General features: G+C 40.0%; 1 protein-coding gene across 14 annotated transcripts in view; it reads left to right on the top strand.

The window, feature by feature from the left end:
- The window catches only part of ERC2 (ELKS/RAB6-interacting/CAST family member 2), a 924,700-nt gene that overhangs the window by 565,786 nt on the left and 344,205 nt on the right, over positions 1 to 14,709 (top strand). For all 14 annotated transcript variants that reach the window (XM_045991216.1, XM_045991229.1, XM_045991215.1 and 11 more), the window contains one exon: positions 4,868 to 5,028. In XM_045991216.1, the coding sequence (XP_045847172.1) occupies positions 4,868 to 5,028 (161 nt within the window). The remainder of the gene's footprint in view (positions 1 to 4,867; positions 5,029 to 14,709) is intronic.

Raw genomic sequence — 14,709 nt, 5'->3', positions numbered from 1 at the left:
TTCCTTCCCCTTTTCTCTTCTTCACAATTTCCTTATCCTGCCCTTAAAACAAAAACTGTCTCTGTCCCCAGTCTCAGGGCTCATTTTTCCTCTTTCCCTCCTGACTTCTTTCTCTCACTTTTTATTACATGGATCATCATAGCCTGTGCTTCAGAGTTCTGTACCTTTGCACTCGGTTTCTCAAGTTCACTTTGCTACCCATTGGCTAATTCCACGTCCTAAAATCGAGGAATGGACCTGAGAGAGACTCTATGATGGGGAGAAGCTGATCAAGCAAAGCCATGTCCTTATTTAGGGTAGGGGTTACAGGCAAAGGCTAGGAATACATACACACACACCAACACACACACACACTCACAAAATTATTTTCAACCCCATCAGAAATCTGGGAGAGAACGGGACCTAAGCTTAAGTTGTCAATAGTAATGATAGAAAAGAGTGATGGGGATGCCTAGGTGGCTCAGTCAGTTAAGGGTCTGCCTTCAGCCCAGGTCATGATCCCAGGGTTCTGGGGTTGAGCCCTGCGTCAGGCTCACTGCTCAGTGGGGAGTCTGCTTCTCCCTCTCCTCTCACCCCCCGTTTGTATTCTCTCACTCTCTCTCAAATAAATAAATAAAATCTTCAAGAAAAAAAAGAATGTTGGATCTGAGAAATATTTCCAAAATAGAGCTATAAGACTTGATGATGAATAGAAAATAGAAGAGGAAGGAGGGAGACAGATGAGGTTCTGAGGTCTTAAACATGAGTAACTAAATAAAGGTCAGGGTGTTGGACCTGCAGATGTGTTAGGGAGTGTAGGGAGTTACAGGTTGGGAGAGCAAGAAGTGGGTGGTAGGGATTTGGTTTAGGTGAGTGTATATGGATCATGAGTTGGCTTTTGGTTATCTTACATCTAAAGTGATATTGGGACATCCAAATGGAAGTGATCAACAGGTGGTTAGGTATACGTGAAAGAGGTCAAGGTAGTAAAAGATAAAGTTAAAAGCTATCTGTATATAGGTGAGAAGTGTGGAGACAGGCCTCATTTTCCTGCTAAGAATCCACATGGATGAAGAAAATGTCTCTAGGACAGAGTAATAAGAGGAAAAATCCAATTATAGACTGCAGGAAGATGAAGAATTTACTAAAGAAACACGGGAACTAGGTTTTCAGTCTAAAAGAGACCTTTATAGAACTCAAGGGAAGAGTTGGTTTTAGGAAAATGGTGGGTGGATACAACCCTACTTACCCATTAATCTGTGTTTACAAATGACTATTTAATGACAAGGGGAAAATTCTCATGATACATTTATTGAAAACTATTTAGAAAATTGTGTATAGCATCCCAGTCTCTCTCTCTCTCTCTCTCTCTCTCTCTCACACACACACACACACACACACACACACAGGGTGTGGGGGGGGGGGGAGAGAAGGAGAAATTATAACCAAATGTGTATAGTGTTTATTTCCAGGTGGTAGGATTTTGGGTGATCTTATTTAATCTTAAATAAAAAGAGAAATTTTAAATTTTTATATCTGAATCTTTTATAATTTGTATGATGAGTGTACTTTTTTCTCATTATCAGAAGAAAAATCATTTTATTATCATCAGTTAGAAGAAGAATAAATAATATATATAAATATAGGGCTACATCATCTCATTTAATGCCCATAAATATGGAACAAAATAAGCAGCATGGTCCCCTATTTCCTGGTAAGGAAAGTGACTCTAAAAGAGATATAGGAACTTGTGTGAGTCACATAGTAAGTGACGGAGCTGCGATTCTAATCTGGTGTTTTTTAAGGCACAAGGTACATATACACAGTCAGATAAAATGTTATGTCAAATGAGGGAAAGAAGTTGGCTGTGCAGACAGTACATTAAGAAAAGACATGTGGGGGGCGCCTGGGTGGCTCAGTGGCTTAGGCATCTACCTTCAGCTCAGGTCATGATCTTAGGGTCCCAGGATTGAGCTCGGTGTCAGGCACCCTGCTCAGCGGGGAGTCTGCCTGTATCTCTCCCTCTACCCCGCCCTCTGCTCATGTTTTCCCTCTCTCTAATCAATAAACAAAATCTTTTTTTTTTTTTTTAAAACTTCTGGCAAGAAGGAAGGTACCAATGACTTGCAAGTGTAGTTTCCATGGGATAGCAAAAGTGAAAAGCAATTTTCTTTCTTGATGAGAGGGGACTGGTGGGGAGATGAAGGCAGATTTGGAGCACTTGATAATAAGTGTACGGTTTACCAGTCAAGATAGCCCAGGCCAGGCTGGGGTAACAGCCAGACAGTCCATCATCTCATGGTATAGTTTTTAGAAGAGAAATTTATACCTTGCTTATGTAATGTGGGTTGACCTTGAGCTTCATTGTGGTCACTGGGAAACTCAGGCTGAAGGAGACATCATCTGAAACACACTTCTGTTATCACAGGGAAAAGGGAAAGTTGGGCTTAAGTACTAGCACTTAAATGCTTCTACCTGAAAATGACAATGATTTTATTGATCTAAGCCTCACCCCAATTAAAACAGAGTGGGGAAGTGTGGCCCTACCATGTGCCCCTATGGAGGAGAACTGGAATATTGTTAATCCACCCTAATGGCCACCACAAGAGAGAAAACATTTCTTGTTTTTTAATGGTCCTGCTTTGGTAGGGAAGGAAATAGTTTTCAGAACTCTAGGTGTTTAACCCGGAGGTTTCATGGTCATCAGTAGGAAACTGAGACTTAAAGAATCAAGTGATCATTAGTGCAAAATCACAGAGAGAAACAGTGGCTGTGTGAAGACTAGAGCTATGTATCTGAGGCCAGTGACCCCAGTGGTCCACAGTATATAATACTCATTGGCCTGGGGTATGTGAATTTGGAGGAGTCGTAGGCCTTGGCCTAGGAAACTACTGGAGGCTCTGCTTGCTAGGTATTGAGAATAGTAGTCTTACCTCACGTTAGGAGTTACTGATGCTAGAAGCCAATGACATCTCCATCAGTAAAAACTCTAGACCGTATTTCTTAGGCGCCCGGGTTTTTGTATGTGGTTATTGCTGAAATGACCAGGGAAGACTGCAAGTCATTAAACTCTAAAGTCTAATTGTTAAAGTTGGGTTAATATAAAACTAGCTGGGGCTGGCCCTAAGCAGTAAAGTGGTGTGTGAACTAAGCACTGGGAAAGCCGGTTGAGTGGCTCTGTATCTGTGGATTACAGACAGTTCAGCATCAACTTAATGAGAGAGGGATTTAGCAGCTGAGAATCCTGGATAGTCTCCCTCTTCTCTGAGATCAATAGTGCATTTGGAATAGAGAGCAATTTACGAAAGGAAATGGGGTCATGAGGACATAGTCCATCCCATAGAGGGTTAGGCAAACTGACTCCGAGTTGGCACTTGGAGTGACCATAATTCTGATCTTTTTTTACGCTGCTATCAAAAATAGGCGGGGGGAGAGGAGGAAGGATACCTGTTTCAGGCTCACCAAGCATTGCTTTGTAGAAGGGCTGCTAGTCATATTTATAATGTTCTATAAATTTATATGAGATATAAATATTACAATTTCTTTTAAAATTTTGTATATTTCTGAAGTTAAATAATACTATTTATTCTACAATTAGGCAGGTGTAGTTCTGGGACTTTCATGGTTAACCTTCATATTCCTTGCTTTTTAAACTGTTCTTGGTTTTGGCTTTGATTTACATTATATGGTCCTCAAGTTCCTCTCTTTATCAGGGAAAAATGGAGGGTTTTCTGCATCTTAAAAGCATATCATTTACCTTGGATGTGAACTATAATGCTTATTCTGAAAAAATTCCATGTAAAACTGAAGAAATTGTGTAGAAAGTCTTTATGAATTGGAACCTAACATGTCATTGACACATTTTGAAGGTTGTTCTGTTGACTTTAGTGATGGATGATTCCATTCTGCCAAGTTCAGCTGGAAGTGGGAGGGTGGCTTAGAAACCCAAATATCAACCCTGGAATCTAGAAACTTCCTGGATCCATGGTTTTAAATCAGCAGGGTGGATGAGGCCTGCATCTGTGCAAAGGATGGCATTTCACTGGCTCACTCCACAGAAGTCTCTGGAATAGAACCGTAAACACCAGCTCTCTTTGTTGTGTGTTGGCTTTTAAAAGCCCCCAATGGTTTAGGGGGAATAAGGCCTTGCCTTGGGGCTCCCTGGTCCAATTTTTTGGGACCTGGCTAAAAATCCTAGATATCTGATAGTCTGGCTTATTTCTATGGTGTATTAGCACCCTATAAAAGTTACATGTCATTTATTTTAAGTTTAGAACCCTCTCAAACTTCAGGGGCAAACCAAACTTGAACCTTTTGTGGCTGGAATTCTGTTTACCTTTGGCCAAACCTTGCTTCCTGAATGTGAGTCAGGGCGGTGAGGTGAGAGGGGGCTCCTGAGGCCCCTTGGACATCAAATTGCTTTTGCCAAACAACACTTTGATAGGTTAAAACATGAATGAATCTGAAACACGTAGATTAACTTCCTGTCAGAATACCCTGGGGCCTACACACAAAAGTATATTGTGCTGGGCAAATGCATTTTGAGCATTGCCTTCCGCCAACTGTGAGGCAGTATCTGAGATTTTTGCCAAACACAGGTTAAAATTGGGTCAAGCCCGTTACCTTCCACTACCGATAAATATATTAAATAGTTTCTATAAAGGTTATTGGATAATCCAATTGAATGAGGACCCTGGAGAAATTTGGACATTTCTTCTGTTGAAACATTTATCTTCAACCAGTGACAAAGAAAGATTGGACTTCAAGATCAGTGCCCCCTTCAAGGATGGCTATGATTCCTTTGTGTCTATCAGAATACAGGCTAGCAAGGAAGGCCTGGTGCTTGAATGAAGGAGAAATAACACACCATGTTCCCTGTGCCTTTTAGATAGAGGAACTGATGAGTGCATTGGAGAAGACCAGACAGGAACTGGATGCCACCAAGGCACGCCTGGCCTCCACGCAGCAGTCTCTAGCTGAAAAAGAAGCCCATTTGGCCAACCTCCGGATAGAAAGGAGAAAACAGCTGGAGGAGATCCTGGAGATGAAGTGAGTACCCATTTTTGTTTTCCTGGTTTTTCTTTTCTAACTTTTCTTCAGGGATGGGGAAAGGAAGGCTAGAAAAGACAGAGATTTTGAAGAAAGAGTAATTTACCCAACACTTAACTATTCATTTCCGTGACTATGCTTCTTCTTCTTCTTCTTCTTCTTTTTTTTTTTTTAGTTACAGCTTCCATGTCCCAATTTGCACATTTTTCCTATCTGTTATTCAAAAAAAAAAAAAAATCCAGCATTAAATTTTGTGCGTCTGTGTTTTGCGGACGGCGTTGTTATTCTTAGATTTGTCTCAAAGGTCTGAGCTGGCCAAGAGACAGAAGCCTCGTTAAGCACAATAGTAATTTGAGTGCTGCTCAGAGTTAAGTGGAAACTTTTCTGAGGAGGTATTTCCTAATTGTGACTATAACTTTGCTAATTATATTCTTTTCACATGTGTACAATGCGTAGCTTGTGTTGGCTTTCATAGAGTCTCAAGGTTGGCACCTCTTTGTTTAGAAAGCAAGGACTTTGATTTGCTGGGCTGATAAAAACAGACTTGGAAATCCCCCTGCTACCTCTTCCCCCTCACCCCAGGGTAGGGTAGGTGAGGGGTAGGGGGAGACAGGAACCAGTCTCTTTCTTTGATTTAATCAATAAAAGTGTGACCTCATGCTGGGCAATGATACTTCCTGTGGTCCTGTGACACACCCATCTCCACCTAGCTCTTATTTCATTCTTAAAACAAAATAATATCACCATGGAAGAACATAGGAAAGAAAATTACTCAAAGATTTTAGAAATAATCACTTGGCTGTGGATCTGTTCCTAAAGAAGTAGGCAAGAAGCAGTATCTCTCTCTATAAGTTAAGATGAAATAATCACTAAGATATAATTTAACTTCCTTCCACAGTAAGGGAAATGTACATAATTATGGCATTTTAAGCCTGTAACATAGACTTTGAAATTGGTGGCTAGGTATGGACGCATGACCTTATCCTGACCCCATAAGTCTTACACATGGTTAACATTAAACCCAGAAAGCTTACATCATGGAAAATATGGAATGAAATATTTTGAAGGATTTAATAATGAGGACAAAACTTTTATTCCTTGTCAACTACCTCAGTTTCTCCAAGACCAAGGAATAAGTAGTTTTTTTAATGCATAAACTTTCATTTTTCCTAATAAAATAATACATAATAAAAACAGATTATTATCCTCAGTTTAGAAGTGAGGGAACTGAGATTCAGCGAGATTTCAAGTAATTTGCTTAAGGCCATCTGGCCAGTATTAAAACTGAAATCTTCTACATCAAGCTCCCTTTCTACTGTCCTATTTTCTCATGGGGCTTATGTGCATTCCACCAAGCCTGAAACATCAAGCTCCCTTTCTACTGTCTTATTTTCTCATGGAGCTTATGTGCATTCCACCAAGCCTGAAACTTTCATCAGTTTGAGTCACTGTGGTTATCATAATGCCTAGAACAGTGCCCAGCATATGGTAAATGGTCAATAATTGTTTATTGACTGAGTGAATAGATTGAATGCAAAGACTGGATTTTATGTAGCTAAGAGGAAGAGTATTTCAAACATCTGTGACATTACCAGCTTGATCAATAATTTATTAACAATAGCAGTACATTGATTCCTTCAGGCTTCTTATTCTTTTCCATTCACCAGCCCCACTTCTGCCCCCTTGTGTGTTGTGATGTGTGAAGTTCGGCCTACTTTCTCTCATTGTTCTCCAGCTATCTCCAAGTTAACTCTTTATCTCTTGGAGTGATTTATTACGGCTTTTTAAGGAAATGTCCATTACTTCTTGTTTATAAAAAGGACATATACTTTCAGCATTTTGAGAGAGCGAGTAACAGTGAAGCACACTGATTTGGGAGTCATCAGATGTAGGTTGGAATCCTGTTGCTTCCACTTGGCGACTGTATGATTTAGGGGAAATGACCTTAACATCGCTGGCCCTTCTGTTTCCTTCTGTAACGACTTTTGTGGAGTGTTTGAGAGGAGAGCCACTCAGGAGGGCTTGGCACACAGAAAATGATATATGTGTGTAAATGACGCTATCAGCCAATGAAAATATGTCATTTGTTTAGTATACTTTGTGAAGAGTATCATTTATCTAAAATTTGGATTTATTTTTCTTAAACATATAAACCTTTTCCGTGTGTATGTTTTCCCACTTAATTTCATGATTTCAGATAGCACCTAACTAAGACCTCTTTTGGTGAATTGCCACATTATTGCTCAAGTGCTTAATCTTCTGCCACTGCAAAATAAATACAGAATTCTTCTGTTAATCCTTTGGTAAAAGTAACAAAGCCCTGCTTCATTGAGCCCAATATGGACCCTATTCACTATTTAACTGGCCCAGAAGCCCCACTTATGGGCTCCTTCCCAGGACTATGGGGACACAGGTATGGGGAATTATATTGACCAAAAATCCCAGTTAGATTCAGTAGCCTCCTGGGCTGTTCAAGTCAACCAACTGGTTTGATCAATCCTGATTTTCAAGCTGAGTTGACATTTTGGTTACTAGACATTAACTGAGTCAACATAAGTTAGTGGAAAAACTCAGATGGGTATATCCCTGTCAGTATTTACTATCACTTGTGACAAGCATTATTGGGTCTCTCTCTCTCTCTCTCTCTCTCTTTTTTTTTTAAGGTTTTATTTATTTGGGAGCGAAAGTGAGAGAGAGAGAGAGTGCATCAGTAGGGGTAGGGTGAAAGGGGAGTAGACTCTCCCACCTGAGCGGGAAGACTGACACAGGGCTCAATTCCAGGACCCCGGGATCATGACCTGAGTCGAAGGCAGATGCTTAACTGACTGAGCCACCCAGGTGCCCTATTGGTTTTCTTTCAACTTGGCAGGCATCCTGTAAGCAATTTTAGGCAAAGTCTATCTATTCCCAATCCATGTAGGAAGAGAGAGGTTGTATGGTGTTAGAGATGCAGGGATGGGGCGGTGAGTCAGGAGAAAGGAGCTGGGATATGTTAACTTACCCATAATATTGAAGGAGATCATTACCTGGTTACCTCAGTTTTCCCTTCAGTAACATGGAGGTGACAATAACTGCTTTGCCTACTCTATAGAATTGTTGTACAGACAGGATTTCCTTTTAAAGTACTGAACTGAAAATGAATATAGATCAGCATATGTGCAAGTGCTTTGAAACATAAAAGGGGCTTTTGAAATGAAAGGTGGTGTCTGTTAAATTCGTTGTAAAATCAAACGGCACAGTTTTAAAATTGGAAAGCAGCTGGGTCCAGCCTCCCAGCGTGCATAAACCAGACTCCCATCCACCTAATTACTAATAGGGAATTCACCAGGCCCTGGTGAACACCATTCCCACTGGAAGTCATGGGCGCTTGCAGGTACCTCACTGGTACTTATATGGAACCGAAATGGCTTTCCGTGTAATATTCCCACTTGTCTTGGTTTTTCTTTTAATGTTTTGCCAATATAAAGAATGTTTTGATAAGCATTCTGCTGTTCTATTTTATTAACTTAATTTTAAGTAATTATAAATTGATATGCAGGTATAAGAAATCATTTATCATTTATAAGTTATAAGAAATCATTTTCCTCAATAATAACATTTTGAATAATTATAAATTATAGCATAGGATCACACCAAGAAATGGATATTGGTACAATTTACCAACTTTATTCAGATTTCTCTGTGTTTAAATGCACTTGTTTTGGGGCGCCTGGGTGGCTCAGTGGGTTAAGGCTCTGCCTTCGTCTCAGGTCATGATCTCAGGGTCCTGGGATCAAGCCCCACATCGGGCTCTCTGCTCAGTGGGGAGCCTGCTCCCCCCTCCCCCTCTGCCTACTTGTGATCTCTCTCTTTCTCTCCCTGTCACATAAATAAATAAAATCTTTTTTAAAAAAGCACTTGTTTTGTGTATGTATTTAGTTATATGCAATTTCATCACATGTGTAAATTTGTGTAACCACTGTCAAAGTCAAGATATAGAATTATTCCATCATTACAAAGATCCCTCGTGCTGCCTTTTGATAACTACCCCCACAACCCAGCTGTTTCATTTATAACCAGAGTTTTGTTTTGTGTTTTGTCATTTTAGGACATGTGCCATAAATATCTACATTTTTCCCTCCCATTCTCCTGGAGCAGTGCAGGAAATTATCTTCTTAGTTTAAATTTAGACTGAATTTAGAATGAGAAAATATTGCTTGATTTCTCTAATTTGAAGATTTCTCATGAGTTGGTTTTATTTTATTTATAGTGTAATTTCTTTTTAATATTGGATATCTAGAACCTGTCATGTGGTAGGCATTTTATAAAATTTTGAGGAATGAAAGGATGAATTAGCACAAAAATTCATATTTGTTGAGTACCTACTATGTGGCAGGGATTGTTCTGAATGAACAAACAGAAAAATCCCACCTAATCAAGCTTGCACTTTAGTAAAACGAATGGAGGAAATGAGTGAACTAATAAGCAAGTAAATGAATAGATAGATGAGAAAAATATTTTTTTCCTGTAACCAAGGAAATTTGGAATCCCACTTAGAAAGCTATTCCAAAGGTAAGGACCCTTGTAGGTCTTTGGGATAAAGAGGAACATGGAAAATTCAGTGTAATTTCCTAGACTGAGAACCCTTTTAGGGACTTAGGTCAGAGGATAGCCTTTGACTGTATTTCATATAGGATTCTTCCTCCCAACACCTCCCCATTTAGTTTGATTTTTGATTGATTAGATCCTAATTGCCTGTCATTATTCTGACACTGGAAGGAACTGACAGTCCCCAACCTGCATTTTCTTTCTTTTTTTTTCTTTTAAAGATTTATTTATTTGATAGAGAGAGTGCACACCAGTGAGGGGGAGGAAGAGGGAGAGAGAAAATCTCAAGCAGTCTCCCCACTGAGCGTGGAGCCTGAAGTGGGGCTCAATGTCAGGAGCCTAACATCATGACCTGAGCAGAAACCAGAAGTCAGCTGCTGTACAGACTGAGCCACCTAGGTGTGCCAACCCTGTATTCTCATAGAAGAGCACTATATTCACTTTCCTTTGTGTATAAGATTATTCTTTTTTTTTAAAGATTTTATTTATTTATTTATTTATTTATAAATAAATACTTATTTTTATTTATTTATTTGACAGATCACAAATAGGCAGAGAGGCGGGGGGGGGGGGGTGAGGGGTGGGCGGCGGGGAAGCAGACTCCCTGCCGAGAGCCTGATGTGTGGCTTGATCCCAGGGCCCTGGGATCATGACCCGAGCTGAAGGCAGAGGCTTTAACCCACTGAGCCACCCAGGTGCCCCTATAAGATTATTCTTTTACTTAAGAAAATATTTAAAACCTCTTGCTACAACATTTCCTGATGCTTCATCTTTGTTACATTTGCTCCTATTTAAAAGGAATTTTATTAAAATAATACTTAGAACATCAGTCTATATGTTTGGTTTTATTAATGCTGGTTAATAAGCTTACATTTCAATAACCAAAGCTCAATTATGTAATTTGTGACAGGTGAACTTGATATCTGTGGCTAAAAGGAATTGAAGACCATGAGATATAGTACTTAAAATCTATCTGTGTGTGCCTGCTCAGAAGATTTAAACTAGCATAGTAATTTAATAGGCAGATAGGCAGGCTGACTGATAAGTTCATTTTAGTATTAAATACAGAATGAATAGGGTTTTGAGAGCTGGTTAATAGTTACATGATTTAAAGTGTGTATTTCAGACTTCTTGTGGTGATTTCTGGTGCTTGTGTTATGTAAAGATTTTAACAAAACCTCTATATTTTTAACTCATCTGATGATGTAAGATCCATCTTAATTTACTCAGTATTGTTGCATTTTAGGCATCTTCTTCAGATAGCCTCAAAAGCCTTTGTGTATACTAAGCTATTTTAGGAAGTTTATAGTGAGGTAAGGCAGCAGCTTATTCCAAAGCATTATCCTGTTGGCTTCTTTGATCTAGGATCCTTTTTGAGAGAGCTACTCATTAGGTAAGTACCCTTCAAAGGAGAGGCAGGGTGCAGAAAATGATAAAATCAATTTATTCTTTATTTCATGCCAGCATGAGAAAAGACAAATCACATTTCTTTAGAGAGGAATCCTAAGTGCCTGGAAATTTGGACAGGATAAATGAAGCCTGGAAGGGGAGTTTTGAAGGCATCCATTATTTAAAATTAATAAACTCAGTTGCAACCATCTTACAGAGATGCTATGGGGATTTAATGAAATTATGCACTTATGAAAAAGTGATTTTTAAGCAGCAAAATGTCATATATGTATGTGCGTGTGTATGCATGTGTGTGAGTGAATATATAATGTTATGTTGCATGTTAATATGTTAGGTAAACACATAGTTCACAAATCCCAAATTAGCCCTAATGTTTTCAACATTTTGAGGGAAGCTACAATGAAATCCTTTCGGTATCTAATGGTCTGTTTAGAAAAACTTCAACATGTCCAATTTAAAAAATATTAAATACCCATGGTAATGTGTTGTAGAATGTCCTAATTTGTCTGGTTGTTTCTATTTACCACCTGCTCAGTTTGAAAAGTAAATTGAATCAGCTAGTACACTGATGAAGCTCGTCACAGCTTTCCAGGTTACCTGCACTGATTGAGGACAGGTGACAGAGAGAGGGAAAATAAATGTCATAAAGAACTGCTTATCCAACATCGATTGTGGTTTGTGCTTCAGACAGTCAAATAAATGCTTATCACTCATGATTTCTGTTTCTCTCTTGTAACCCTGAAGTTGGTGTCTTAGTGCCTTTAGTGGAAAAGACCTGCTGTATACAAAGCTTATAGTGCATAAGTAAAACTTAACTGCAACGAAAATAACTTTAGAATAGTGGAGTGGTCTAATTAACTTTAGATGCAAGGAACAGAAAACCTCACATTCCAGAAGCTCATACAAGTAGCCGTGTAGTCACTGGGGACCTCCGCTTCTCCTGTTTTGATGCTTTGCCATTCTCAGCATATGGCTTTCACCCTGACGCAAGATTTTTGTCTTAGCTGCAACCATCCTGTCCACATTCCAGTCAGCAGAAACGAGAAAGGAGGAAGGAAGACTCTGTAGCCTTTGAAGGCAGCTCCCGAGATGGGTCAGCAATTCCTGTGCTAGCAAAAAACACCTGTTCTGCTTGCTATGGAGGGAATTTTCATCCCCAGGTAGGAAGCAACAGGGTGATCATAGTGCTTCCAATGAGGAATTCTAGCCACAGTTTCACTAAACAAATGACCTGAAATGTGGATGACACTTAGGAAATGCCAAAATCTACTTTGTGCTTCCCTTGAGAAACTGTGTTTAAATGCAGAAAACTTCCCAAAAGCCAAAAATGACTGTTTGGTTTAGGACACAGTCTTCTCTAATAGGACCACAATAGAATTTTTCTGTAGTTTTATACATTGTGTTATTTTTCTTATCTTTAGATGTAAAATGTATTAGCCAAGCAGAAACATGTTTCACAAATCATTACAGGGAAAAAAAATTACTGGTTAAGTTGCATGTCAGGGTAGAATCAAGAGCCCTTCACTCTCCCTGCCTCAAGGAATATATTATCTCTGATTCACATGCCTTCAGAGAATTAAACTAGCCTAGACATATATACTATTCAGTGCACGCAAGACTTTGGGTGATGGAATTACTATTACCAGTAAACTTTTATTAAGTGCTCATTATTTGTCAGGCAGAGGCACATTGCTGCCACCTCCTGTGAGCTAGGGAATGTTATTGTCCCCACTATATAGATGCAGAAACTGAGTCCCAGACACCTGAAACTCAAATGCAAGTCTGTTTAACACTATAGTGCATGATCTTTACCACTGAGCACACCAGTCTCTGAGTGAAGAACTTAGATGTCATTGTTAAGAATTTTAAGTGTAGGAATTGCAGGACTGGTTTTGATTAAATAGTAGAAGGCAATAGGCAGATGGATCCTTCTTCCAACTTGCTTCTGGGGTGCAGGACAGCAGGCTGGAATGATGTTCGGAGGGAGGAAATAGGGAGAGAGCTAGTTGGAAGAGGCCTTTGAAGTCAGCTTCCTTATCTTAAAACAAAATAAGGGACACACTGTCTTCTCACCAAAAACATGCACTGTATGTATAATTTTAATAGTGAAAAATGTCAGTCAAAAGGGCCCTTGGCCTGGTGGTTTTTAATGGAAATACAAACATTTTCTGAGCTGAAGTGGTGTAATCTTTCAGCTTAAATAATCATAATCAGCAGTTAAATAATCTGAATGCTTGTGAACTGTAGAGCTTAAATAATTCCAGCCACCATACTTTATGTTATCTCCATCTTCACAGCAGCTCCATGGGGTCTAGGGAAGGTCAACCATTAAGAACAGGGAAGGAGAAATGTACAGATCTTCCAATCTCATAAAGCATGGCAAGTCAAAGGGGACAGTTGTGGTCCTTCTCCCAATCCAAGAGCAACATCCTGTTGGAGGAATTTTTTAAGTACTTGATCTAATGCTGTGGGGGGTGCTGCCAGGTTTAGCCTCAGGAGGCAGTGGATGGGACAGCTACATCACACAAAGAGAAACCAAGGGCCAGACAGTACAGCCAGGGTCATACATCAGATCCTGCAACGAGAACTCTCTGGTCCAGTGAGCAGGGCTCTTGGGACTTGAGTTCACAGCCTGAATCTGCAAGTTATAGCTGAGTGAGCTGAGGCCAGCCGGACCCACACTCTCCCATTGTGAACAGAGCTTTGGACTCAGATGACCCCATTAGTGGTCTGATTCTCTAAGCAGTGGGTTTTAGCATGGGGTTAATATTGCCCCCTAGGGGACATTCAGCAAAGTCTGGAGACATTTTTTGTTGTTGCAATTAGAGGGGAGTTGCTACTGGGGTCTAGTGCGTAGAGACCAGAGATGCTGTTAAACATCCTACAGTGCACAGGACAGCCTCTATAACATTATAGAATGATCCACCTCCATGTGCTAATAGTGAGCATTGAGAAACCCATAACTTGCCTCCCTTTTTAAAGAATGCATATTTAAATTTGGGGAGAGAGAAAAGCTTTATAGGGTCTCATCTCTGATTTAATTTGACTTCTTTTCTTTTTTTTTTTTTAAAGATTTTTCTTCATTTATTCGACAGACAGAGATCACAAGTAGGCAGAGAGTCAGGCAGAGAGAGGGAAGCTGTGCAGAGAGCCCGATGTGGGACTCAATCCCAGGACCCTGAGATCATGACCTGAGCCGTAGGCAGAGGCTTAACCCACTGAGCCACCCAGGCACCCTAATTTGACGTATTTTCAAAGGGGACTCACACAGGATATGTTCTCCCCATTCAGGATCATGATCTTGACCCAGAGGGCTTGGTGGCCTGGGGATTTTCTGTTTTGTGTAAATGCCTTTGAATTCTTGACTCTGGCTCACTTTCTTGGGACTGTAGACCAGCTCACCATGGAGGTTCATGCCAGTGGAATTGGCACAGGTCTCAGATCCAGGAGACTGTGGTCCCTATAAATATAAATCCTCACTAAAATACAAAAAGACCTGATCCATCCATGCCAATTGGTCAACAGACCATGCAATCCTTCTGGCTCTGGTGTTCCATCATTTCTTAACCTGTGGTTGTCTTTTGTCCCCCTATTTGCCCAACTATAAATTGAAGGTATGAAATTGGACATTTCTCAATGGGCTAGTCCTCTAGTCAGCTCTATAAATTGATGCCCCTTTCTCTC

This window comes from Meles meles, chromosome 20 (genome assembly GCF_922984935.1).
Source record: "Meles meles chromosome 20, mMelMel3.1 paternal haplotype, whole genome shotgun sequence".
In the NCBI taxonomy this organism is placed as follows: domain Eukaryota; kingdom Metazoa; phylum Chordata; class Mammalia; order Carnivora; family Mustelidae; genus Meles; species Meles meles.
This window is presented reverse-complemented; position numbering and strand designations above follow the sequence as displayed.